The sequence below is a fragment of the Rhinatrema bivittatum genome, chromosome 19 (assembly GCF_901001135.1).
Source record: "Rhinatrema bivittatum chromosome 19, aRhiBiv1.1, whole genome shotgun sequence".
NCBI lineage: Eukaryota > Metazoa > Chordata > Amphibia > Gymnophiona > Rhinatrematidae > Rhinatrema > Rhinatrema bivittatum.
The window spans coordinates 21,590,162-21,616,415 of NC_042633.1; the positions used below are offsets into that span (position 1 = coordinate 21,590,162).

Genomic DNA, 26,254 nt, shown 5'->3' on the forward strand with positions numbered 1-26,254 from the left:
GATATTGAACAGGACCGGTCCCAACACCGATTCCTTGTGGCACTCCGCTCAACACCGCTCTCTCTTCAGAGAAGGTTCCATTTACCATCACACATTGTCTTCTGTCCGTCAACCAGTTTGCAATCCAGGTCACCACCTCGGCACTCACTCCTAAGCCTCTTATTTTATTCACCAGTCTCCTGTGTGGAACCGTATCAAAAGCTTTGCTGAAATCCAAGTAGATGACATCGAGTGCTCTTCCTCGATTCAATTCCTTGGTTACCCAGTCAAAAAAGTCAATCAGATTTGTCTGACAGGATCTTCCTCTGGTGAATCCATGCTGCCTCTGGTCCAGCAATTCTCCCGACTGTAGATAGTTCACTATTCTCACTTTCAACAGTGACTCCATTACTTTTCCCACCACCGAAGTGAGGCTAACCGGTCTATAGTTACCAGCCTCTTCTCTGTTCCCACTCTTGTGAAGCGGGACCACCACCGCTCTTCTCCAATCACTCGGCACCACTCCCGTTTCTAGGGATCTATTGAACAGGTCACACAGCGGCCCCGCCAGCACATCTCTGAGCTCCCTCAGTATTCTGGGATGAACTTCATCAGGCCCCATGGCTTTGTCCACTTTCAGTTTCCCCAGCTCTTCCCATACATTTTCTACTGTAAATGAAGTTACATCTACTCCACTCCCCTCCAGTTTCTTGTTAACTAGCGTCAGTCCTTCTCCAGGGTCCTCTTTAGTGAACACAGAACTGAAGTATTCGTTTAATATTTCTGCCATTTCTTCGTCTTTCTCCACACATTGATCCTTTCTACCTTTCAATTTCACTAAACCACTTCGGAGCTTTCTCCTTTCTCTGATGTATCTGAAAAATGTTTTGTCACCTCTCTTTACCTCCTTGGCAATCCTCTCTTCTGCTTGACTTTTTGCCGTCTTGATTAATTTCTTCGTCTCCCTCAGTTTCACCAGATATTCTTCTTTGTGCTCCTCCCTTTGGGATCTTTTATATTTCTTGAACGCTGTTCTTTTAGCCTTAATTTTGTCAGCCACCTCCTTTGAGAACCAGATAGGTTTCATTTTTCTTTTGCTTTTCTTTACTTTTCTAACATATAGAGTAGTTGCCTTGATAATTGCTCCTTTTAGATTGGTCCACTGTTGATCCACATCTCTCTCGTTCTCCCAGCCTTCTAGTTCTTCCTCCAGGTACTTCCCCATTTCTTCAAAGTCCGTGTTTTTGAACTGCAAAACTCGGGTCTTTGTGCTTCTTTTCCGTATCCTTTTTGTGATATTAAACCATACCGTTTGATGATCACTGCTGCTGAGGTGGGCGCCCACCTGGACATCAGAGACATGATCTCCATTAGTGAGCACTAAATTTGAGCCGTGGTACGGTCGACGGCCAGTAGGCTGCGAGGGCCAAACTCGACAGTAATCGACGGAAAACGGGTAAAAAAAACCAAAAACAAAACTTACCGGAGAACCGCGGCTTGAAAAAAGTTGGAGGGACCCCTGTGGGGCAATTTACATTTTAGTAATTCCGTGAGGAAAATTCCCGTCAGGAATCTCTGCAGAGCTCCTTAACCCGCGTGGCTACTGCTGCCCGGAGGAAAGAAGACTTAAGGGGGACCCCCGCCGGCTGAAGGGTCAGTGCCATGCCGGGCATGCCCAGCAGGGGCCGGTCAAAGCTCTGGAAACCCTGACAAAAGTGCTCCGCGACCGGGCGCCATCCCGCGATGCCACCCACACGCGAGGACCACCGTCCTGATTGTCCCGTGAGAAATCCTCTTCGTTCACCTCTCATCCCTCCAAAATCACATCAAATCCTCACCGATGGGAACCATGCTCTTCGCACACCCGACTGTGCATATAAAATTTCCCCCACCCCATCCGGAGTTCCTACTGCCCCCTCTCATAAGCGGGATAGTTAACTTTTTTGTGAGCCTTTACAAAGGTGCTCGCTTCTTGAGCCAGCAGCAGGCCAAAATGTGATAAAAGAGTCTCTCCGGGGACTTCTCATCCTATGTGAAAATATCGCGGGTGCGATAAATTTAAACACGTGTTGCAGTAAAATAGCTATGCACAGCTGTACCAGAAAAGTTATCCTAACCACGCTCACTTTATTTTTAATTGCAGGTGCTATTTCTTCAATATTTATAGCAGTTTGGTGAATCTAGGCTCAAGCTTGTACCTGAGGCAATCCAGGATGAAGCGACTTGCCCAAGGTCACAAGGAGCAGTAGTGGGATTTGAACCCTGGTTTGCAGCCCCTACGCTCTCTGCATTTTGCGGTCTCTTGTATTTCCAGCCCCTGCGCTCTCTGCATTTTGCTGGAGTCTCCTCTGGTATTTCCAGCCCCTGCGCTCTCTGCATTTTTTGGGGGTCTCCTCTAGTATTTCCAGCCCCTGCACTCTCTGTATTTTGCTGGAGTCTCCTCTGGTATTTTCAGCCCCTGCGCTCTCTGCATTTTGCTGGAGTCTCCTCTGGTACTTTCAGCCCCTGCGCTCTCTGCATTTTGCTGGAGTCTCCTCTGGTACTTTCAGCCCCTGCGCTCTCTGCATTTTGCTGGAGTCTCCTCTGGTATTTTCAGCCCCTGCATTCTCTGCATTTTGCTGGAGTCTCCCTCTGGTATTTTCAGCCCCTGCGCTCTCTGCATTTTGCTGGAGTCTCCCTCTTACATTTTCAGCCCCTGCGCTCTGCATTTTGCCAGACTCTCTCCTGGTATTTTCAGCCCCCTCCCAATCCTGAGTATAAAGAACTGGAGTTTCTTCAAACAGTTGTCAGGAAAAGACTGAACAGAAGAGACACCCCCCCCCCCCCCCCAAAAAAATGTTGATCACCTGGTCCTCCCCTAAATGTACTTGGTGAGGGTGGAGAAAGGCAGGAGAATGGGAGTAAGGAGAATAGATGACTGAATAGGGTTAAGAGTGCCAGACAGGAAGCCTCTCTACCTTCTATGACATCGGACCCCCCAACCTGTTCTGCTGACAGCTCCTTTCAGGCTATGTTACCTAATTACAAATCTGGTGGCAACAGTGTTCTCAGCCCAGACCTGCCAGGGTAAGTACTTCTTATCCCCTAAGAGCTCTGACTGAATAAGCCAGTGCCACCAGTGAGGATGCTCTTATGGAATAAGACTTGGCTTTTTCATTCCTTCTGGCTCTCAGCACTACCTCCTCTCATCTCTTTTATATGCTCCCTGTCTCCATCTCTCTTCCCGTCTCCTCCCTTCCCCCTTTCTCCTTCCCTTCTTTTTATGCATCTCTCCTCCCCCTCTCTTCCTTTCCCTGCCCTCCCCCGTCTCTGGCCCAGTGGCAGGACACCACGGATTCTGCGGCAGTAGCTGCTGTTTCTCCTCTTCCCCCCCCCCCCTCCCCCTCCCCCAGGCTCTCCCTGTGCTTCTGTCTCTACTCTGCAGAGCTGTGTTGTTTGGGGAGAAGGGAAAGCCATCAGTTTCCTGGGATCTGTGAGTGCTGGCGATTTTGTGACTGGGATTAAAGAGAGGGTCCCTTCTTGTGCTCACCCAGAGGAGTCATAGAAACATAGACCATGACAGCAGGTGAAGGACCACCCCTCCCCCCTTCAGGCCCATCCAGTCTGCCCAGAGAAGCACTGTCTCTGTCCCAGGATCTTCCAGGGGACCCAGGAAGTGCAAGAGTCTGCATCAGGACCCTGGTCAGCTCCTGATCGGGCACTCTTATCTCCCTGTGCCTGAGCTCTAATCCCTGGCTCTGTCTCTGACTCACTGTGGGGCCGATGCAGTTTCACGCGTGGTAAAGTGGGTGCTTGCACTGAGCGCCCGTTTTCCTAATGCGCGCCCATCTACCTCTCCTGGGTGCCCGATGCTATATTTAAACGAGCAGCCTCGTTAAAAAGGAAGCGCTAGGTGGAGATTGTATGGCCCTAGCGCGCAAAAGCATCCGGTGCCCAGGAGCTGTGAATGTGTGCGCATGAGGAAACTGGGTGCTCAATACAAGCATCCGATTTCTCGCCCCACAGTTGATCTGTAGGCACAGTATACATGCATAATAGCATCTCCCTGAGCGTGTATATTGTGCGCATGCATTGTGCGCCCAGAAATCGTTTTTGGTTAGTAGCTCATTACATTTTCCTTTAATTTTCATCACGGTAAGCAGTAGATCTTACAATTGCAACGATACTAAGTAGGAGGAACCAAACAGGGCAGTATTTTTGGTTTTTTCATGTGCCCTTGGCTCACGATATGACTTAACGCCAGCTCCACGACTGCCGAGAAATTTTCCGCGTTAAAAAGGATGTGCTGGGAGATCGGCATTTTTCTACATCGGGGGTAACATCTAATAGCCTCATTTATGTGACATTTACCTGTGATGAGCGCTATTAGCTACACGTTTGTTTGGATGTGCGTTTTGGATGCGCTAATCCCCATACAGTGTTAGTCTTGTGCATCCAAAATTCGTGTTTACCTGTGTGCTAAGATGAGCACACTTTATTGCATTGGCCCTTGTATGTGTGACCCTGGGGGGAGTCACTTCATCTCCCTGTGCCTCAGCTCTAATCCCCTGCTCTGTCACTGACTCTCTGTGTGTGACCCTGGGGGGAGTCACTTTATCTCCCTGTGCCTCAGCTCTAATCCCCGGCTCTGTCACTGACTCTCTGTGTGTGACCCTGGGGGGAGTCACTTTATCTCCCTGTGCCTCAGCTCCGATCCAGATTCAGATCTACATGTGATGCTACAGTAATATAAAAAATAATTAAAATAGAAGTGTAAGAAAATAAAATTTAAAAAATAAAATATGTTACTAAGTCTGTTAAAGGTATTGGTTACAGGAAATACAACATCAGGGACGTCTCAGCTTTTCGTGCTGTTCTATATTGTCCCTGGTCACGTTTCTGGTCTGGTGGCAGGATCCCACAGATTTTGATGCTATAGCCTCTGTTTCTGTCTTTCCTCCAGGAACATACAGAGTTTTTCTGCTCATTCTTTTGTGGCAAGTCTTTGATTTTCTCTGTCAGCTTTGGGGAATGTGCATTCTCTGATCTCTTTGTATTTTGCACAGCACAGGAGGAAATGCATTTCTGTTTCTAGTTCTCCTGTGCTTCATTGCATACAGAATCGGGCTTCTGGGGGTTTCAGTTCAGTTATTGTCTGCCTCTCTTTCTAGTTTGTGATCACTTACTCTGTATTTGATGATAATCTGCCTGTTTTGGGTTATTTTATTTTTTGCATTTGTGACCAAGATGAGGCTCTGTCATTATATCTCACTGTGTGTGATGCTAGAGCAGTCCCTTTATCTCTCTGTGCCTCAGCTCTAATTCCAAGCTCTGTCACAGACTCTCTGTGTGACCCTGAGGGAGTCACTTTATCTCCCTGTGACTCAGCTCTAATCCCCGGCTCTGTCACTGACTCTGTGTGTGACCCTGGGGGAGTTACTTTACCTCCCAGTACCTCAGCTCTAATCCCTGGCTCTGTCACTGACTCTCTGTGTGTGACCCTGGGGGGAGTCACTTTATCTCCCTGTGACTCAGCTCTAATCCCCGGCTCTGTCACTGACTCTGTGTGTGACCCTGGGGGGAGTCACTTTATCTCCCTGTGACTCAGCTCTAATCCCTGGCTCTGTCACTGACTCTCTGTGTGTGACCCTGGGGGAGTCACTTTATCTCCCTGTGCCTCAGCTCTAATCCCCGGCTCTGTCACTGACTCTCTGTGTGTGACCCTGGGGGAGTCACTTTATCTCCCTGTGCCTCAGCTCTAATCCCCGGCTCTGTCACTGACTCTCTGTGTGTGACCCTGGGGGGAGTCACTTTATCTCCCTGTGACTCAGCTCTAATCCCTGGCTCTGTCACTGACTCTCTGTGTGTGACCCTGGGGGAGTCACTTTATCTCCCTGTGCCTCAGCTCTAATCCCCGGCTCTGTCACTGACTCTCTGTGTGTGACCCTGGGGGAGTCACTTTATCTCCCTGTGCCTCAGCTCTAATCCCCGGCTCTGTCACTGACTCTCTGTGTGTGACCCTGGGGGAGTCACTTTATCTCCCTGTGCCTCAGCTCTAATCCCCGGCTCTGTCACTGACTCTCTGGGTGTGACCCTGGGGGAGTCACTTTATCTCCCTGTGCCTCAGCTCTAATCCCCGGCTCTGTCACTGACTCTCTGGGTGTGACCCTGGGGGAGTCAATTTATCTCCCTGTGCCTCAGCTCTAATCCCCGGCTCTGTCACTGACTCTCTGTGTGTGACCCTGGGGGAGTCACTTTATCTCCCTGTGCCTCAGCTCTAATCCCCGGCTCTGTCACTGACTCTCTGGGTGTGACCCTGGGGGAGTCACTTTATCTCCCTGTGCCTCAGCTCTAATCCCCGGCTCTGTCACTGACTCTCTGTGTGTGACCCTGGGGGAGTCACTTTATCTCCCTGTGCCTCAGCTCTAATCCCCAGCTCTGTCACTGACTCTCTGTGTGTGACCCTGACGGAGTCACTTTATCTCCCTGTGCCTCAGCTCTAATCCCCGGCTCTGTCACTGACTCTCTGGGTGTGACCCTGGGGGAGTCACTTTATCTCCCTGAGCCTCAGCTCTAATCCCTCTCTCTGCCCTGCCGGTGATACGCATGCGCACGTGTTTTTGTGTGTGTGTCTGCTCTGTGACTACTGCCTCATATCTGTCCAGGTCCCGATTTGATTTTTTTTTGTTCTCTATCAAGATACTGTACAGAGGAAATAGATTAAAAAGCTCAGCATGTATTTGTCATGATCTGTTGGCATCAGACACTGACTATCCTGATGTCCAGCGAGGACATTGGCAGAAGGAACACAGCAAAGTCTTTTTACGTCATATTCCCTGTGCAGGAGGTGGGAGTCGCAGAGCAGAGACACAAATGTATGGGCTTCCTCCAGAAGGGCAAGCTCTACCCATCTGTAACACAGGTCTGCATCTGTATTTCTTTTTCGATTGCAACTGAATGTAAGGAAGTCTGTTTTTTTAACCAGAAAAAACGAGGCACACATGAGTTAGGGATTACAAAACCACACCAGCATGGGCTTCTGATGGAGATCTGCTCTTCAGCTGTCTGTGCTGTATTCATGATTTACGTGTATCAGTGTGACTCCTGCATGGGGCTCTGATGAAGATCTGCTCTTCAGCTGTCCGTGCTGTATTCATGCTTTACGTGTATCAGTGTGACTCCTGCATGGGGCTGTTGTGTTGTTCAAGGTAGAGAGAGAGGCGAGAGTTGACTAGTTTTTCAAGGATTTTAGCTAGGAGGGGTAGGTTGGAAACAGGTCTGAAATTGGAAAGGGTGGAAGGATCAAGATTGCTCTTCAGCTGTCCATGCTGTATTCATGCTTTATGTGTGTCAGTGTGACACCTGCATGGGGCTCTGATGAGATCTGCTCTTCTGCTGTCTGTGCTGTATCATGCTTTATGTGTATCAGTGTGATGTCTGCATGAGGCTCTGATGGAGATCTGCTCTTCAGCTGTCTGTGCTGTATTCATGCTTTACGTGTATTAGTGTGACTCCTGCATGGGGCTCTGATGAAGATCTGCTCTTCAGCTGTCTGTGCTGTACTCATGCTTTACGTGTATCATTGTGATACCTGCATGGGGCTGTGAAGATCTGCTCTTCATCTCTCTGTTCTGTATTCATGCTTTACGTGTATCAGTGTGACTCCTGCATGGGGCTCTAATGAAGATCTGCTCTTCAGCTGTCTGTGCTGTATTCATGCTTTATGTGTATCAGTGTGACACCTGCATGAGGCTCTGATGGAGATCTGCTCTTCAGCTGTCTGTGCTGTATTCATGCTTTACATGTATCAGTGTGACGCCTGCATGGGGCTCTGATGAGATCTGCTCTTCAGCTGTCTGTGCCGTATTCATGCTTTACGTGTATCAGTGTGATGTCTGCATGGGGCTCTGATGAAGATCTGCTCTTCAGCTGTCTGTACTGTATTCATGCTTTTAAGTGTATCAGTGTGACACCTGCATGGGGCTCTGATGAAGATCTGCTCTTCAGCTGTCTGTGCTGTATTCATGCTTTATGTGTATCAGTGTGACACCTGCATGGGGCTCCGATGAAGATCTGCTCTTCAGCTGTCTGTGCTGTACTCATGCTTTACGTGTATCATTGTGATACCTGCATGGGGCTCTGATGGAGATCTGCTCTTCAGCTGTCTGTGCTGTATTCATGCTTTACGTGTATTAGTGTGACTCCTGCATGGGGCTCTGATGAAGATCTGCTCTTCAGCTGTCTGTGCTGTACTCATGCTTTACGTGTATCATTGTGATACCTGCATGGGGCTGTGAAGATCTGCTCTTCATCTCTCTGTTCTGTATTCATGCTTTACGTGTATCAGTGTGACTCCTGCATGGGGCTCTGATGAAGATCCACTCTTCATCTGTCTGTGTTGTATTCACGCTTAATGTGTATCAGTGCGATCCTTACTGTGGCAGCAGAGGGTGTGTGTGGGTTGGGGGCTTCTGATGAAGAGCAGCACAGCGGCGCCTCCCCCTGTTTCCTCTGATTGAGAAGGGAGGAGCTGACAGCAAGTGACAAGGAGCTTCAGAAAGAAGATTAGATGATGGAGGGATGGGAAGGAATGGAAAGGAAAGGAAAGGAAATTAGGGCGAGAGGGGGAGGAGGGAAAAAACAGGTGGTTAGAAGTGAAAAACCCAGAGGACAAGATAGCAGGGGAAAAGGTCCTGAGTCAGCAGGATGGGGTGAGATATTTCTATTTGTATTTTTATGTTTCTAAAGCTTCAGAAAGGGTTTCAGAGAATTTGTGCTTCTTATTTTGGGACCTGTTTTTCTTGCCTTCAGCAGATTTTGAAAACACCCTGAAAAACACTGACTAAGTTTGTGTTGATCGTCGTCTGGGAGGGGGGAGATGCTGCCGATCACGAAATCTCTGCAGTAAAATCTGCAAAAACTTCTTAAGTCATCAAAAAACGAAAACTCCTCACTCATTGTCCTATTCTCTTTCTTTCAATTTGTTTTAATTATCTTTTTTTTTAATCCTTTTGCATTTGCAGCAAAAAGACAATTACAAAGAATTCTAAAACCCATTTTTAATGCTCTATTTTTTGGATGAACCAAAGAGCCTGTTCCTGGACTGAAAAAACTCATTAGCATGCTAGCATCAGGATCGGTGTGGCCTCTCCCCACCCAAGAGCCAGGATTCGCACAAGGCATGTGCTCCACAAGACACACTAGTGTCTAGACTTTCATGCCCAGCTTGTGAGCATAGCAGGATGCACACTCCCCAGTAGCACTGGTGCAAGGTTTCACACTCCCCAGCAGCACTAGTGCAAGGATTCACATGCTCCAGTAACACTAGTGCAAGGATTCACACTCCCCAGTGGCACTGGTGCAAGGATCCACACGCCCCATAAACACTGGTGCCAAGATTCACACTTCTCAGCAACACTGGTGCCAGGATTCACAAGCCCCAGCAACACTGGTGCCAGGATTCATACTCCCCAGCAGCACTAGTGCAAGGATTCACACTCCCCAGTGGCACTGCTGCAAGGATTCATATCCCCAGCAGCACTAGTGCAAGGATTCACACTCCCCAGCAACACTGGTGCCAGGATGCACACTCCCCAGTGGCACTGGTGCAAGGATTCATATCCCCAGCAGCACTAGTGTAAGGATTCACACTCCCCAGAGGCACTGGTGCAAGCATTCATATCCCCAGCAGCACTAGTACAAGGATTCACACTCCCCAGCAACACTGGTGCCAGGATTCACACTCCCCAGTGACACTGGTGCAAGGATTCACACTCCTCAGCAACACTGGTGCTAGGATTCACACTCCCCAGCGGCACTGGTGCCAGGATTCACACTCCCCAGTGGCACTGGTGCAAGGATTCACACTCCCCAGCAACACTGGTGCTAGGATTCATATCCCCAGCAGCACTAGAGCAAGGATTCACACTCCCCAGCAACTCTGGTGCCAGGATTCACATCCTCAGCGGCACTAGTGCAAGGATTCACACTCCCCAGCAGCACTGGTGCAAGGATTCACATTCTCAGTGGCACTGGTGCTAGGATTCACACTCTCCAGTGGCACTGGTACCAGGGTTTGCATCTCCAGAGCATTGGTGCCAGGATTCACACTCCCCAGTGGCACTGGAGCCAGGATTCACAATCCCCAGCAGCACTGGTGCAAGGATTCACATTCCCAGTGGCACTGGTGCTAGGATTCATATCCCCAGCAGCACTAGTGCAAGGATTCACACTCCCCAGTGGCACTGGTGCAAGGATTCATATCCCCAGCGGCACTAGTACAAGGATTCACACTCCCCAGCAACACTGGTGCCAGGATTCACACTCCCCAGTGACACTGGTGCAAGGATTCACTCTCCCCAGCAGCACTGGTGCAAGCATTCATATCCCCAGCAGCACTAGTACAAGGATTCACACTCCCCAGCAACACTGGTGCCAGGATTCACACTCCCCAGCGGCACTGGTGCAAGGATTCACACTCCCCAGCAACACTGGTGCTAGGATTCATATCCCCAGCAGCACTAGAGCAAGGATTCACACTCCCCAGCAACTCTGGTGCCAGGATTCACATCCTCAGCGGCACTAGTGCAAGGATTCACACTCCCCAGCAACACTGGTGCAAGGATTCACACTCCCCAGAGGCACTGGTGCAAGCATTCATATCCCCAGCAGCACTAGTACAAGGATTCACACTCCCCAGCAACACTGGTGCCAGGATTCACACTCCCCAGCGGCACTGGTGCAAGGATTCACACTCCCCAGCAACACTGGTGCTAGGATTCATATCCCCAGCAGCACTAGAGCAAGGATTCACACTCCCCAGCAACTCTGGTGCCAGGATTCACATCCTCAGCGGCACTAGTGCAAGGATTCACACTCCCCAGCAACACTGGTGCAAGGATTCACATCCTCAGCGGCACTAGTGCAAGGATTCACACTCCCCAGCAACACTGGTGCTAGGATTCACACTCTCCAGTGGCACTGGTACCAGGGTTTGCATCTCCAGAGCATTGGTGCCAGGATTCACACTCCCCAGTGGCACTGGAGTCAGGATTCACAATCCCCAGTAGCACTGGTGCCAGGATTCACATCCCCAGCAGCACTGGTGCAAGGATTCACATTCCCAGTAGCACTGGTGCTAGGATTCACACTCTCCAGTGGCACTGGTACCAGGGTTTGCATCTCCAGAGCATTGGTGCCAGGATTCACACTCTCCAGTGGCACTGGTACCAGGGTTCGCATCTCCAGAGCACTGATGCCAGGATTTACACTCCCTAGTGGCATTAGTACCAGAATGCACTCTTCAGTGCACCAGTGCCAGGGTTCACATCCCCAGTGCACTGTTGCCAGGATTCACACTCCCTAATATGCTGCTGCCAGGAGCCATCCTCTTTGCCTCTAAAATGTGAAGTTCCCTTCGTGGGTAAGGAGTATTTTTACAGGATTTTTCTCTAGCTAAAGGGGCCCAGAGGGAATATTTATCTCAGACTTCCTGCCCTGAAAAAGAAAATCTCTGCTCCAGCAGGAGACAGGCTGCCTGGGGAAGGGTGACAAGCCAATTACTGACCTGCTGAGCAGTGGCTAAGCCTGAGGAGCAGGGCAGAAGTCTGCCTGGTTCATTACTGTTATAGCAGGAGAGAGGCACAAAGCCAGCCAGTGAGCGGGCATCTCTGAAGAGCCCCAAGAGGGAGGAAAGGCTAGGGGGAACGAAGGAGACAGAGACAGGGCAGATAAAGGAGAGAATTGGGAGGAGAGCGATGGAGGGAGGGAATGGATCCAACGTTTACTAACCACCCTAGGTATGGGACTCGCTGTCTCACCCATTGGTGCACACCCGGGCACTGGTTGAGGCAGGGGTTGAGGGCTCATTTGGACATGAAGTGGAGTTGGGGGGGGGGGGGGGTGATTCAGTCCAATGGAGCGGAGGAGGGAAAGGAGAGGGAGTCTCTGGGTTGACACATTTGCCTCAGGCCTCCCCCCTGGCGTTGGGCATGAGTGGGTCTCCCCTCGGCCTCTCTGCTCGGGGACCGCTAAGCTTTCTGCTCTCCAGGGAGGGGTGGGGGTATTATTTAACCCTTTTCATGGCAGGCTGTGGCTCACACTGCCCCCAGGCTCTCTGCTTCCCTCCCTCTCACCTCCTCCTTGCCCCATCTCAGGATGTCTTGACCTTCTAGGGACAAGAAGCAAGAAGGACCGAGAGGCACTGACGGACAAGTCCTCCAGAGATGGGACCGAGGCCACTGTCAGCATCACCAGTGATTTATTCGCATCACCCTCCTCCAACCAGAGAGCTGCAGGGCAAGACAGGGTCCGTGGGAACGCTGCTGCCCCCTCCTCCTCACCAACCCCCACCCACTCACCTCTCACTGCCACTGTGCCTCTATCCCCCCTCCCCCAGCATTAAGGCTCTTCCGGATCATGTGTGCTATTCCGGTGGTTTCTCCTCACCCCCCCCTCCCCCCCCCAATAAAAAAAACAACCCCCAATCTTCTTTGGAAGCCTGGCACAAACTGGAGGTGGCAGCAAGGTGCAACGCCCGGGTGCTGGCTGCTTCCTCCGAAATGGAGGGTCAGCACCCTGCCCGCTTGGAGGCAGGGGGGGGGGGGGGGGAGCACGACTGGCTGCTCAGTCTCCCGCAGACATAGGAGAGGGGAGAGAGGGCAGCCCGAGGGCCTGCCCTTCCTCCAGTGCCACTAATGCTGCACCCTCTCCCTCCTCAAGCCCCTAGCATGGGCATCCCCATCCGCTTTCACCCCCCCCCCCCCACCAGGGGCTTGCACCCTCTCCCCTCCCCTCCCTCCTGACCTCCGTCACCTGGGCAAGCTGCTCCGATCTGTGCCCCTCTCCTCCGTCGCCAGCTCCCAGCCCGAGCTGGCCCATCTAAACAACCCCCCCACCTCTCGGAGGCTGGTTTTCGGTTCTTGAACCCTGGCTCTCCATGCTCACAGCCCTGTAGATTTTAAACAAGGCTGAACAGGTCTCTCCAGGCCTCTTATCAGCCTCGTCCGTCTGTCTTGACAGGAATGCAAGCCCCGCGGAGGGGGTAAGACTCTCGCTCCTGTGTATCTGTAATAGTGCTGCATGCCATCTCATAGTGCTACAGCAATGCCAAGCAGCCCGTGTGGGTTCTAGGGTGACCACTTCGCCCCGGAGCCAGAAAAGGATTAAAGATAAGGAGAAGGGAATCAGAGAGAGAGAGAAAGAGAAGATTTGTACTGGTTTGGCTTCCAAGTATATTGAGTTATGGTCCAGTGCAGAAGCCGGCCTCCCTCCAAACTGAGGAAAGCAATTATCAGGTGCCAGGAAATCTAGGAGACAGGCGAGCTGGGGGAAGGACCCTGCTGGGCACCCCCCTCCCCCCCTTTTCTGCTCCCTAAATCTCTCCAAACCCCTGCTGGCGCCCTATCGCAGCAGGACCAGGACCGGGCCCGAGCCAGGGAGCTCAGTGCCGACCAAGTCAGTTCCCAGTCTCTTCCCCAGCGGCATCAGTGGCGCCGGTGCTGGGGGGGGGGGGGGGGGGGGAGTGTGTGATGGGGAGGGGCAACCAGAGCTGAGAGAGCTGGAGGGAGATTACCTCAAAGGTGTGAGGGGAAAAAAGGCCTTTTTCTAAGGGTGCAGATGAATAATCCCCGAAACTTCCCCTCTGTAAACAATGGGGGTGGAGGCCACAGCGCAGCTAAAAACAAAACAAAAACAAAAGGCTGCAGTCAGAGGAAAGGAAGACAGACAGACATGTGAATCCCTGCACAGAACCTCCACGCTGGCAGCCTCCCTCACCCAGGCAGGACATGGACAGAGCCTCACCCAACACAGAATAAGAAAGAGAAAGGTGCAGGCAGAAACTGAGCTGGAAACCCCCAGAAGCCCAACTCTGCCTGCAGTGCAGCCCCGGAGAAAGAGAAGCAGAAATGCATTTCCTCCTGCGCTGAGAAAAGGGGGAGAGAAAATCCAGGACTTCCCACCCAGGAAGGAGCAGGAAAAACTGCGTCTGATCCCGGCGGAAAGAGGAGAATGGGAGAAGCCCCTTCGATAGATTGGGCCCTACCTAGACAGACTGGAGAGCCAGAGATGAGGGGAAGTGGGCAGCCTGCAACGGATCGCATTAAATGCAACACGTGGGCATTTATTTATTTATTTATTTAAGAGTTTTTATATACCGTCATTAAGTTATTTACCATCATAACGGTTTACAATAGTGCACCAATATCCAAGTGATATGGATCATAATTTACATAGGTGGTGCCAGTACTATTCGGTAACAAACAATATGGACTAATATAATTTACTATAAGGATTATGCATATGAAGAAAATCAATTGGGGGATTGTCTGTTTCATAGCGATGTATCCTATGTTTTGACTACAGTTAAAATTAGTGGTGAGCTAATTTCCAGTAGTAACTGGATTTTGTGAGCTTGGTGCTACGTGTCCGCTTATTCTTGTTTACCTGCTTGCATCACTCTCTTTGTTGAAGGCTAGTTTGAAGAGCCAGGTTTTGAGTTGTGTTTTGAAAAATGTATGGTTGCTCTGAAGTCTTATGTCAAGGGGCATGGACTTCCATAAAATGGGACCGACCAGAGACAGTGCACGTTCCCTGACTTGGGTAAGTCTTGCTGTTTTCACGGATGGAATGGTTAAAAGTGCTCTGTTTGCTGATCGTAGATTTCTGTGTGGAACGTGGACTCGGAGTGCTGTGTTCAGCCAGTCTGCTTTTTCGTCATGGATAAGTTTGTGTATTGTGCAGAGTGCTTTGAACTGAATTCTTTGTTCAATGGCATGTGGCTGAGGACCAAACCTCTGGCCAAAAACACCTTGACAGAGACAAAGGGGGACAGGCCCCGCAGGGCAACTGGGTGGGCAGTGCTTTTCTGCTCTTCTAAAAAGCCAAAGAGAGAGGGAGAGAAAGAGAGGAGGAACAGGGACAGGAAAGGAGGGAAAGGTGAGATGAGAGAAAGAGGGAGGGAGGGAGGAGAGGAACTGGAAGTGACAGAGCCAGCAGAACACGAATCTCAGGCACGAGAGGGGAGGAAACAGGAGGTAAACAGAGTACTCAGCTCGAATCCCCGGCTCTGTCACTGACTCTGTATGACCCTGGGGGAGTCACTTTATCTCCCTGTGCCTCAGCTCTAATCCCCGGCTCTGTCACTGACTCTCTGTGTGTGACCCTGGGGGGAGTCACTTTATCTCCCTGTGCCTCAGCTCTAATCCCCGGCTCTGTCACTGACTCTCTCTGTGCGACCCTGGGGGGAGTCACTTTATCTCCCTGTGCCTCAGCTCTAATCCCCGGCTCTGTCACTGACTCTCTGTGTGTAACCCTGGGGGAGTCACTTTATCTCCCTGTGCCTCAGCTCTAATCCCCGGCTCTTCCACTGACTCTCTGTGTGTGACCCTGGGGGAGTCACTTTATCTCCCTGTGCCTCAGCTCTAATCCTCAGCTCTGTCACTGACTTTCTGTGTGTGACCCTGGGGGAGTCACTTTATCTCCCTGTGCCTCAGCTCTAATCCCCGGCTCTGTCACTGACTCTCTGTGTGTGACCCTGGGGGAGTCACTTTATTTTATTTATTTATTTGTTTATTTATAAGTTTTTATATACTGAAGTTTAGCTAAATGCCTTCACTCCGGTTTACAGGTCAAACAACATATTACAATTTGAGAAACAACAGCTGTAACACAATCTATTACAATATAGGAATAACAAGATAACCAGATATAGAACAACATATATAACATCGTCATACAAGTTTTGGACAGCTGGGGAAGGTAAAATGACGTCGTAATAAAGCTTGTGAATAAGTCTTGAAATCGTAATTAGGCATGAGAATGAAAATTGAGTGTCAACATTTTGAATAATAATAGCGAGATAACCGTCATCCGTGTTTAGACTCGTCAGTGTATTATTAGGCAGTCAGTGGTTAATTATGTCGAGTATGATTATCCAATTCCGTCTTTGAAGGCTTGCCTGAAAAGCCATGTTTTGAGTTCTTTTTTAAATGTTCTGGTGTTGCTTTGTGAGCTTAGGTACTCTGGTAGTGAGCTCCAGAGAGAGGGACCGGCTATGGAGATTGCTCTATTTCTTACTTTGGAGAGTTTGGCGTATGATATTGATGGAACATCACGTTGTAATTTGCTGGGGGTTCTTGTAATGCGATGTGATCTGTGTGTCTGTATGATGTTGTTTAGGGCGGTGCTTTCGACGTTGTATATTGTGTTGTGTAGGATGGTTAGTGTTTTGAATTCAATTCTTTTTTCCAAGGGAAGCCAGTGTAGACTGTTTAGCACAGGGGTGATGTGGTCATGCTTTCTTTTGCCGGTGAGGATTCTGGCTGCGGCGTTCTGCAGTAATTGTAGTGGTCTTAATGACGTTTTAGGTAGCCCTGTCAGGAGTGAGTTACAATAGTCGAAACTGGTGAATATTAGTGATTGTAAGACGGCTCCCTGTGCCTCAGCTCTAATCCCCCGGCTCTGTCAGCTGACATCTCTGTGTGTGACCTGGGGGGATCACTTTATCTCCCTGTGCCTCAGCTCTAATCCCCGGCTCTGTCACTGACTCTCTGTGTGTGAGCCTGGGGGAGTCAATTTATCTCCCTGTGCCTCAGCTCTAATCCCCAGCTCTGTCACTGACTCTCTGTGTGTGACCCTGGGGGGAGTCACTTTATCTGCCCGTGCCTCAGCTGTAATCCCCAGCTCTGTTACTGACTCTCTGTGTGTGAGCCTGGGGGAGTCACTTTATCTGCCTGTGCCTCAGCTGAAATCCCCGGCTCTGTCACTGAGCTCCTCTGTGTGTGACCCTGGGGGGAGTCACTTTATCTGCCCGTGCCTCAGCTGTAATCCCCAGCTCTGTTACTGACTCTCAGTGTGTGAGCCTCGGGGGAGTCACTTTATCTGCCCGTGCCTCAGCTGTAATCCCCAGCTCTGTTACTCGACTCTCTGTGTGGTGACCCTGGGGGGGAGTCACTTTATCTGCCCCGTGCCTCAGCTGTAATCCCCAGCTCTGTTACTGACTCTTCTGTGTGTGAGCCTGGGGGGAGTCACTTTATCTGCCCGTGCCTCAGCTGTAAATCCCCAGCTCTGTTACTGACTCTCTGTGGGTGAGCCTGGGGGGAGTCACTTTATCTGCCCCGTGCCTCAGCCTATAATCCCCAGCTCTGTCACTGACTCTCTGTGTGTGACCCTGGGGGGAGTCACTTTATTCTGCCCGTGCCTCAGCGTAATCCCCAGCTCTGTTACTGACTCTCTGTGTGTGAGCCTGGGGGGAGTCACTTTATCTGCCCGTGCCTCCAGCTGTAATCCCCAGCTCATGTTACTGACTCTCTGTGGTGTGACCCTGGGGGGAGGTCACTTTATAGCTGCCCGTTGGCCTCACTTAGTTAATCCCCGGCTCTGTCCACTGACTCTCTAGTGTGTGAACCCTGGGGGGAGTTCACTTTATCCTCCCGGTGCCTCAGCTGTAATCCCCAGCTCTGTTACTGACTCTCTGTGTGTGAGCCTGGGGGGAGTCACTTTATCTGCCCGTGCCTCAGCTATAATCCCCAGCTCTGTCACTGACTCTCTGTGTGTGACCCTGGGGGGGAGTCACTTTATCTGCCCGTGCCTCAGCTGTAATCCCCAGCTCTGTTACTGACTCTCTGTGTGTGAGCCTGGGGGGAGTCACTTTATCTGCCCGTGCCTCAGCTGTAATCCCCAGCTCTGTTACTGACTCTCTGTGTGTGACCCTGGGGGGAGTCACTTTATCTGCCCGTGCCTCAGCTGTAATCCCCGGCTCTGTCACTGACTCTCTGTGTGTGACCCTGGGGGGAGTCACTTTATCTCCCTGTGCCTCAGCTGTAATCCCCGGCTCTGTCACTGACTCTCTGTGTGTGACCCTGGGGGGAGTCACTTTATCTCCCTGTGCCTCAGCTGTAATCCCCGGCTCTGTCACTGACTCTCTGTGTGTGACCCTGGGGGGAGTCACTTTATCTGCCCGTGCCTCAGCTGTAATCCCCGGCTCTGTCACTGACTCTCTGTGTGTGAGCCTGGGGGGAGTCACTTTATCTGCCCGTGCCTCAGCTGTAATCCCCAGCTCTGTTACTGACTCTCTGTGTGTGAGCCTGGGGGGAGTCACTTTATCTGCCCGTGCCTCAGCTGTAATCCCCAGCTCTGTCACTGACTCTCTGGGTGTGACCCTGGGGGGAGTCACTTTATCTGCCCGTGCCTCAGCTGTAATCCCCAGCTCTGTTACTGACTCTCTGTGTGTGAGCCTGGGGGAGTCACTTTATCTGCCTGTGCCTCAGCTGAAATCCCCGGCTCTGTCACTGACTCTCTATGTGACAGGGAATGGGTTGTGGTGACTGTTGTTTTCTGTCACTATTTATCCCTTGTTGGAGTGCGGGGATGCTGATGAGCAAATACTTAGAGTGGAAATGAACACCTCCAAGTTTGACCTGCTGGCAGCATGTGTGTGTGTGTGTGTGTAAGTGCGTGTGTATGTATGTGTGAGCCTGTGTGTCTATGTGGCAGCAATGGTGTGTGTAAGTGCGTGTGTATGTATGGTGGTGAGCCTGTGTGTCTATGTGGCAGCATGTGTGTGTGTGTGTGTGTGTAGTGCGTGTGAATGTATGTGTGAGCCTGTGTGTCTCATGTGTCAGCATGTGTGTGTGTGTATGTATGTGTGAGCCTGTGTTTATGTGTCAGCATGTGTGTGGTTCTGTGTGTATGTATGTGTGAGCTGGGTTTTATGTGTCAGCATGTGTGTGTGGTGTGTAACTGTGTGGTATGTATGGTGTGAGCCTGTGTGTCTATGTGTCAGCATGTGTGTGTGTGTGTGTGTATGTATGTGTGAGCCTGGTGTTTTATGTTCAGCATGTGTGTGTGTATGTATGTGGTGAGCCTGTGTGTCTATTGTCAGCATGTGTGGTGTGTGTTAAGTGTGTGTGTATGTATGTGTGAGCCTGTGTGTCTATGTGTCAGCATGTGTGTGTGTGTGTGTGTATGTATGTGTGAGCCTGGTGTTTATGTGTCAGCATGTGTGTGTGTGTAAGTGTGTGTGTATGTATGTGTGAGCCTGTGTGTCTATGTGTCAGCATGTGTGTGTGTGTGTGTGTATGTATGTGTGAGCCTGTGTGTCTATGTGTCAGCATGTGTGTGTGTGTGTGTGTGTGTGTGTGTGAGCCTGTGTGTCCTGTGTCAGCATGTGTGTGTGTGTGTGGCGCGCCTGTGTCTTTGCATGTCTGTCTGCAGGCCACAGTATCAGAGACTGACTGCTGTGCTGTGCTGAGCTGGTGACCACGCACAGTGAATGGGATCTGAGCCCCAGCCCCCCTTCTGGTACCCGAGGGTGGGCTGGGGATCCCAAAATCGAGAACTGCACACCCAAAGACTGGAAGTCAACGGAGACCAGGGATGTAAGGCTGCCTAGAGCCCTGCACTCAGCCTCCCTGGAGTTTCTCAATTATTTGCTAAGTAATTAAATGAAGGGAATCTGTTAAGTGGTCTATGTGTGAACAGTGAAGTCACAGCTCTGAGAAGAGTGTGTGTGTGTGTGTGTGTGTGTGAGACCCAGAGAGGCTGCGGGAGAGGGAGAGAGACACAAGGACACAGAAAGGGCGAGGCTGGAGAAGTGGACCGGAGCTAAAACTGACGGCACCTGAGAGTCAAGGCCGAGGCCAGGGGACAGCAGTCAAGCTGTCTGCCTCGGGACCGAGACTTCATGCCCCGCCTGCCCGTTCCGCTGGGCGCTTCCCTTTTCGTGGAAAATGCCACACGTCGATTCGAAAGCGGCGATCTATGCGCGTCACCGCTCCTCTTCCAACCTCCAGGAAGGCCTCCCCTTCCCGCCCAGAACTCGACTAGAAACGTACGCGCGCCAAGGCGAGGTGGTGTGCAAACCACTCGCGTCCCTGGCCTGGGAATTTACTGGACCGTGTGCAGTGGCTGTGGGTTCCCCTTTCTGGCCCAGTTTTTGGGGAGTGCCACGGCCTCCCCCCCCCCCCCCCCCCCGGACAGATGGCGGATGCGAACGGAAGTGACAGCCGGTGGATGCGGACCCCAGCGTTCTCCCCCCCCCCCCTCCCCGATCCACATTCTCCGCGCGCGCTCCGCGTTCTCGTCGGTTCAAGTCAGGCCGCCGGTGGGCTTTTACCTGGCACCTTCATTCTGTGTTTAACCCTTTGGGGGAGCCAGCACCACAGCGGGCTCCCGCCTCGCGGCCTTGCCATTGGCCGCTGACACTGGAACCTCGCCCCCCCCCACTAAACCCCAATCCTGCCTGATGACAGGGAAAGCTACTCTGCTCCTGCCCTGCAGCACCCCCTGCCATTCCAGTACTGAGACCCTCACACACACAGCTCTGCCAATGCACCTCACTCCTGCCCTGCAGCACCCCCTGCCATTCCAGTACTGAGACCCTCACACACAGCTCTGCCAATGCACCTCACTCCTGCCTGCAGCACCTCCTGCTATTCCAGTACTGAGACCCTCACACACAGCTCTGCCAATGCACCTCACTCCTGCCCTGCAGCACCCCCTGCTATTCCAGTACTGAGACCCTCACACACAGCTCTGCCAATGCACCTCACTCCTGCCCTGCAGCACCCCCTGCTATTCCAGCACTGAGACCCTCACACACACAGCTCTGCCAATGCACCTCACTCCTGCCCTGCAGCACCCCCTGCTATTCCAGCACTGAGACCCTCACACACACAGCTCTGCCAATGCACCTCACTCCTGCCCTGCAGCACCCCCTGCTATCCAATACTGAGACCCTCACACACAGCTCTGCCAATGCACCTCACTTCTGCCCTGCAGCACCTCCTGCTATTCCAGTAATGAGACCCTCACACACAGCTCTGCCCAATGCACCTCACTCCTGCCCTGCAGCACCTCCTGCTATTCCAGTACTGAGACCCTCACACACAGCTCTGCCAATGCACCTCACTCTGCCCTGCAGCACCCCCTGCTATTCCAGTACTGAGACCCTCACACACAGCTCTGCCAATGCACCTCACTCCGGCCCTGCCAGCACCTCCTGCCATTCCAGTACTGAGACCCCTCACACACAGCTCTGCCAATGCACCTCACTCCTGCCCTGCAGCACCCCCTGCCATTCCAGTACTGAGACCCTCACACACAGCTCTGCCAATGCACCTCACTCCTGCCCTGCAGCACCTCCTGCTATTCCAGTACTGAGACCCTCACACACAGCTCTGCCAGTGCACCTCACTCCTGCCCTGCAGCACCTCCTGCTATTCCAGTACTGAGACCCTCACACACAGCTCTGCCAATGCACCTCACTCCTGCCCTGCAGCACCCCTGCTATTTCCAGTACTGAGACCCTCACACACAGCTCTGCCAATGCACCTCACTCCTGCCCTGCAGCACCCCCTGCTATTCCAGTACTGAGACTCTCACACACACAGCTCTGCCAATGCACCTCACTCCTGCTCTGCAGCACCCCCTGCCATTCCAGTACTGAGACCCTCACACACAGCTCTGCCAATGCACCTCACTCCTGCCCTGCAGCACCCCCTGCTATTCCAGTACTGAGACCCTCACACACAGCTCTGCCAATGCACCTCACTCCTGCCCTGCAGCATCCTCTGCTATTCCAGTACTGAGACCCTCACACACAGCTCTGCCAATGCTCCTCACTCCTGCCCTGCAGCACCTCCTGCTATTCCAGTACTGAGACCCTCACACACAGCTCTGCCAATGCACCTCACTCCTGCCCTGCAGCACCCCCTGCTATTCCAGCACTGAGACCCTCACACACAGCTCTGCCAATGCACCTCACTCCATCTCAAGCATTCTTCAATGATAATTTTCTCTGGCCGGAATAAGAGAGGAAGTAAGAAATTGATTATTTTTGCCCATCTTTTCTCAGTTCGGTTGCTGGACTGTAACATTCAGTGTGGCGTTTTTACCTTTTTTGGGGGGGAGATGGGCACCATCCATGTTTCTATGTCCATGGCCAGGTGGGACAAGCAGAGTGAAGTTGAGTGCGGTCAACGAGACAGAGCTCATTGGGCCCATTTCTTAATTTCCACCCAGATAGGACGCAAGTGCATTTAACACTGACCTATCCATGGTACCCCCCAGCTTCTTCTCCTTCACCTTTCTAATTGCATAGACACAAGCATGTGATGCAGGCGATAAAGTGACTTAGCCGGGGATTAGAGCTGAACCACAGGGAGATAAAATGACTCCTCCCCAGGGTCACACACAGAGATGTCCTTGCAGGACACAGTAGGCATGGGAGAAATCAAGTTAGTGCAAAATGCAATACCATGTCAGATTCTGCGATAAGCGCCAGACCTGTTGTATTTCCTGCATTCAACCCAGACATATATATATATATATATATATATATATATATATAAGAGAGAGAGAGAGAGAGAGAGAGAGAGAGAGAGAGAGAGAGAGAGAGAGAGAGAGATAGATAGATATGGCCCATAGGTAGGTATTTGTATTCCTATGGTAGGCCCACCTAGTAACTCGAGGTGGGGATTAGGACTCCAAGATGAGATTTGGGCAAGGTTCTCTCAACCTAGCTTGATGTTACCCAGGTAGAGAGTCCATCAAGCTAGGTTGAGAGAACCTTGCCCAAATCTCATCTTGGAGTGAGTTTCCTCACTCTGAAGGCCAGCAAATCTTCACAAGAGACCACTGATATTATGGCCAGGCTCTCTCTCTCTCTCTCTAGCTGAAATAGGACTTGCACGGTCACGGCAGCTATCGCACAGCCTAACGCAATCCAAAGAGGTGTAGTTAAAATCGGCGTTACGGCTGTGCAATAGCTCTTCGCAGACAGGCTAACCCAGCCCACTCTCCGCCCCTAACTCCTCCTATTTTCTGAATTTGCCCTTAACGCATGCGAAAACGCCTTATCGCATTTTGAAAAATGACCCCCAAAGTTTGTAGAAACTTTGACTAGGCACACTGGGCATGCCCAGCATGCCCTATACCACATGTCCACATGGGGTCCCTCTTCAGTCCCGTAAGATAGAATTACGATAAAAAATAGGAGAAACCCAACTTCATGGGGTGGCAGGCAGGACTAACATCTGTTGTCCTAGGAGAACCCTTGTTACAGGTAAGCAACTCTGCTTCCCACTGCCAGGAGTAGGAGTAATTGCCAGGCCTTGGGGACACTCATTTCTCCTAGTCCTCACACATGGGTGAATCCCTAGCTACAGGCTGCTCCCCAACACAAAAGGAGACCAACAGACACCATCCAGGTGCCAACGGGTACAACACCAGTGCTGTTGGGAACAGAGGGGCAGTCAGCGTGAACCCAAACAACGGGCCCTAGGCGGGGAGAGTTGGGTTCTACACCTCAAAGAGATTCCGAAGGACAGACTGGCCGAACCTATTGTCCCGTCGGCCATCCCTATCCAGACAAAAGTGAGATGTGAATGTGTGGAGAGAACGCCACGTCGCAGCCCTGCAGATCTCCTGCATGGGTCACAGTTGTGCAGCTGCTCTAAAGGAGCTTTCATCAGCTGAGCTAGCACCACGGTGAGGTCCCAAGACACAGCAGGAGGCCTAAGGGGAGGCTTCAACTGAAGCAGGCCCTGCATGAAACGTACAATTACAGGCTGTACCATCTACACCGTGGCGCTACGCTCCAAGTGCACTGAGATGAACCTTAACGGAGTTGGGGGTTTGTTTTTTTTCCAAACATTGTTTATTAGGAATACTGCAACAAACATTAAGTAACTACATGTACATTTATATATGAACAGTTGAGGCAGTACTCGATACATCTTTCCCTTTAAGACCTGTCCTCCCTCGCCCGGGAGCTGGAACAAAAGGTCTGACCAAAACGAAAAGACACAGAGAATAGTCTCTATGGTATGGGGATTACAGACCATCCAATTCTCCCCAACTCACCCTGAGGTGTCCAGAGGAAGTGTCCGATGAAATGCCCCCCAAATGTCCTTAAAGAACAACTTCTTCTTTCACTGCAAACCAGAGTCCAGTTGCCATAGTTCTGACATTAGTGATTTCCATGTCTCTCCAGATGGGGGCGAAGGTTTAGTGCAATGCAGTAAAACGCACTTTTTTGCCATTAAACGGGCTTTGGAAATAAATATCATATTATCAACATTTAAAGAGTCCTCTCCACTGTCATTGTGTAAAATACAGAAAGAACGAGGCCCGCACTTGGTTTGTAAGCCAGCCTCCGATAGGTGTAGAAGGTAGTCAAGCAGTTTTTGTGGGGGGGCAGGAGAACCGATCTAGGGCCTTCTGCTCAGACACCACACGGAAAACCTCCTCCTGTTCAGTCCATAGGACTTTCTAGGGGAAGGCTTTCTGGAAGCAACCAGGACGCGAGACACATCCTCTGAAAGATCAAGCGGCTGCAGGATTAACCTCTCAGCAGCAAGGCTGTGAGGGACAGGGCCTGGAGGTTGGGATGCCGCAGCCTGCCCTGATCTTGCGTGATGCGATCTGGGGGAGTCCCCAGACCGAGCGGGTTGGACAACTCCCACAGGAGTGGAAATCAGACCTGTATAGGCCAATGAGGGGGTGCGAGCCCATCTACATGAGTTTCCCACCCCAGGGTAGATGCAGCCGTAGTTAGCACAATTGAGTAAGGAGACTCTGAAAGGAAATCCCCCTTTCCCAGACTGGAGACTACCCACCACCAGGACAAAGAGTCCCGGAGAAATAGGGTGAATTGGATGCAAGCCTGGAGGCACTGAGTGTCCTGGTGCCACTGCAGCCTCAGGGGCCACTGGGCCCTGTGCATGTGTAAGCGTGCCAAGGGAGTGACATGGACGGACACGGCCACATGTCCCAAAAACCTCAACATGTGCCAAGCTGATACCTGCTGGCTCTCTTGCATCTCTGTCGCAATGGTCGCCATAGCAACGACCCTCTGGCACATAAGAAAGGCCCTGGCTTGAGCCATGTCTAGCAGGGCTCCGATGAAGTCCAATTGAGGTGATGAACTGAGGTGGGACTTTGGGTAGTTGAGAACAAAGCCTAATGACACCAATACCTGAATGGTCAAGCGTATGGACCGGATGGCCCCCGCCTGAGAGGTGCTCTTTACCAGTTAATCATCCAGATAGGGGAAACCAGGCTGCGGACGTGCGCCACCGCCACCATGGCCAGGCATCTTGTGAAGACCAGTGGGGCAGACGCGAGCCCGAACGCCAACACCCAGTACTGGAAGTTCTGTTTCCCCACCACAAATCAGAGATACTTCCTGTGTCCGGGGAAGATCTCGCTACGGGTGTATGCGTCCTTTAGGTCGAGGGAGCATAGCCAGTCCCCTTTTTGCAAAAGGGGGATCAAGGTGCCCAGGGAAACCATGGTGAACTTTTCTTTTCTTAGAAACTTGTACAGGACCCTCAGGTCTAGGATGGGACGGAGTCCTCCTGTTCTCTTTCGAATCAGGAAGTACCTGGAGTAGAATCTCCACCCTCTTTGCCCTGGTGGTATGGGCTCAACCGCTCTGGCCATAAGAGAGAGGAGAGCTCCATTTGTAACACTTCCTGATGCGCTACAGGCCCCCAAAATGGGCTCGGAGAGACACCCAATAGATTTAATTGGTACCCCTGGATGATGACGGACAAAACCCACTGGTCCGAGGTTACATTGGGCCACCAGTTTGCAAAGAACCACAGCCTGCCCCCCGACCAGAGGGTCTATCGTCCCAGGTACGGGCAACTGGCTTACGCTCCCTACGGCCCAGTCAAAACCCCGTCCCCGGAGTTGGCGTGGGATCGTGCCAGGGGCCCTAGGGCACACTCTCTCTAAGGGGGACCGCTTTCCCAGCACTCACAGCTCTGCGGAAGAAAGAGACTGAAGAGGGACCCCGCGTGGACGCATGCTGGGCAGGCTAGATGTGCCTAGTCAAAGTTTCTAGAAATGTTGACATGTTTTCTGCAGCAGGCTCCATCTGATGATGTCAGCCATGTGCAAGGACTATCATCCTTTTTGTCTGCGGAGAATTTATGTTTCTTAGTTGGTAGGATATCAAGAAAACAGGGGGATCACAGAGAGCTGCTCTCCAGACAGCTTTCCAATGACCCCCATTGTCTTAAGTCCAGAGAAAGATGAGGCTGGGAGGTACCTGGGGGGGCTCATCTAGAATCAGAGAAAGATGAGGCTGGGAGGGACCTCAGGAGGTCATCTAGAGTCAGAGAAAGATGAGGCTGGGAGGGACCTCAGGAGGTCATCTAGAGTCAGAGAAAGATGAGGCTGAGAGGGACCTCAGGAGGTCACCTAGAGTCAGAGAAAGATGAGGCTAGGAGGAACCTCAGGAGGTCATCTACAATCAGAGAAAGATGAGGCTAGGGGGGACCTCAGG

General features: G+C 51.6%; 1 protein-coding gene across 1 annotated transcript in view; it reads left to right on the forward strand.

Moving 5' to 3' along the window:
• Window positions 1-9,008, forward strand: part of GRIN2D (glutamate ionotropic receptor NMDA type subunit 2D) — a 47,486-nt gene extending 38,478 nt beyond the window's left edge. Inside the window, exon 12 of the mRNA XM_029584443.1 lies at window positions 8,982-9,008. Coding sequence (XP_029440303.1) covers window positions 8,982-9,008 — 27 coding nt within the window. The remainder of the gene's footprint in view (window positions 1-8,981) is intronic.
• The last annotated feature ends 17,246 nt before the right edge of the window (window positions 9,009-26,254 follow it).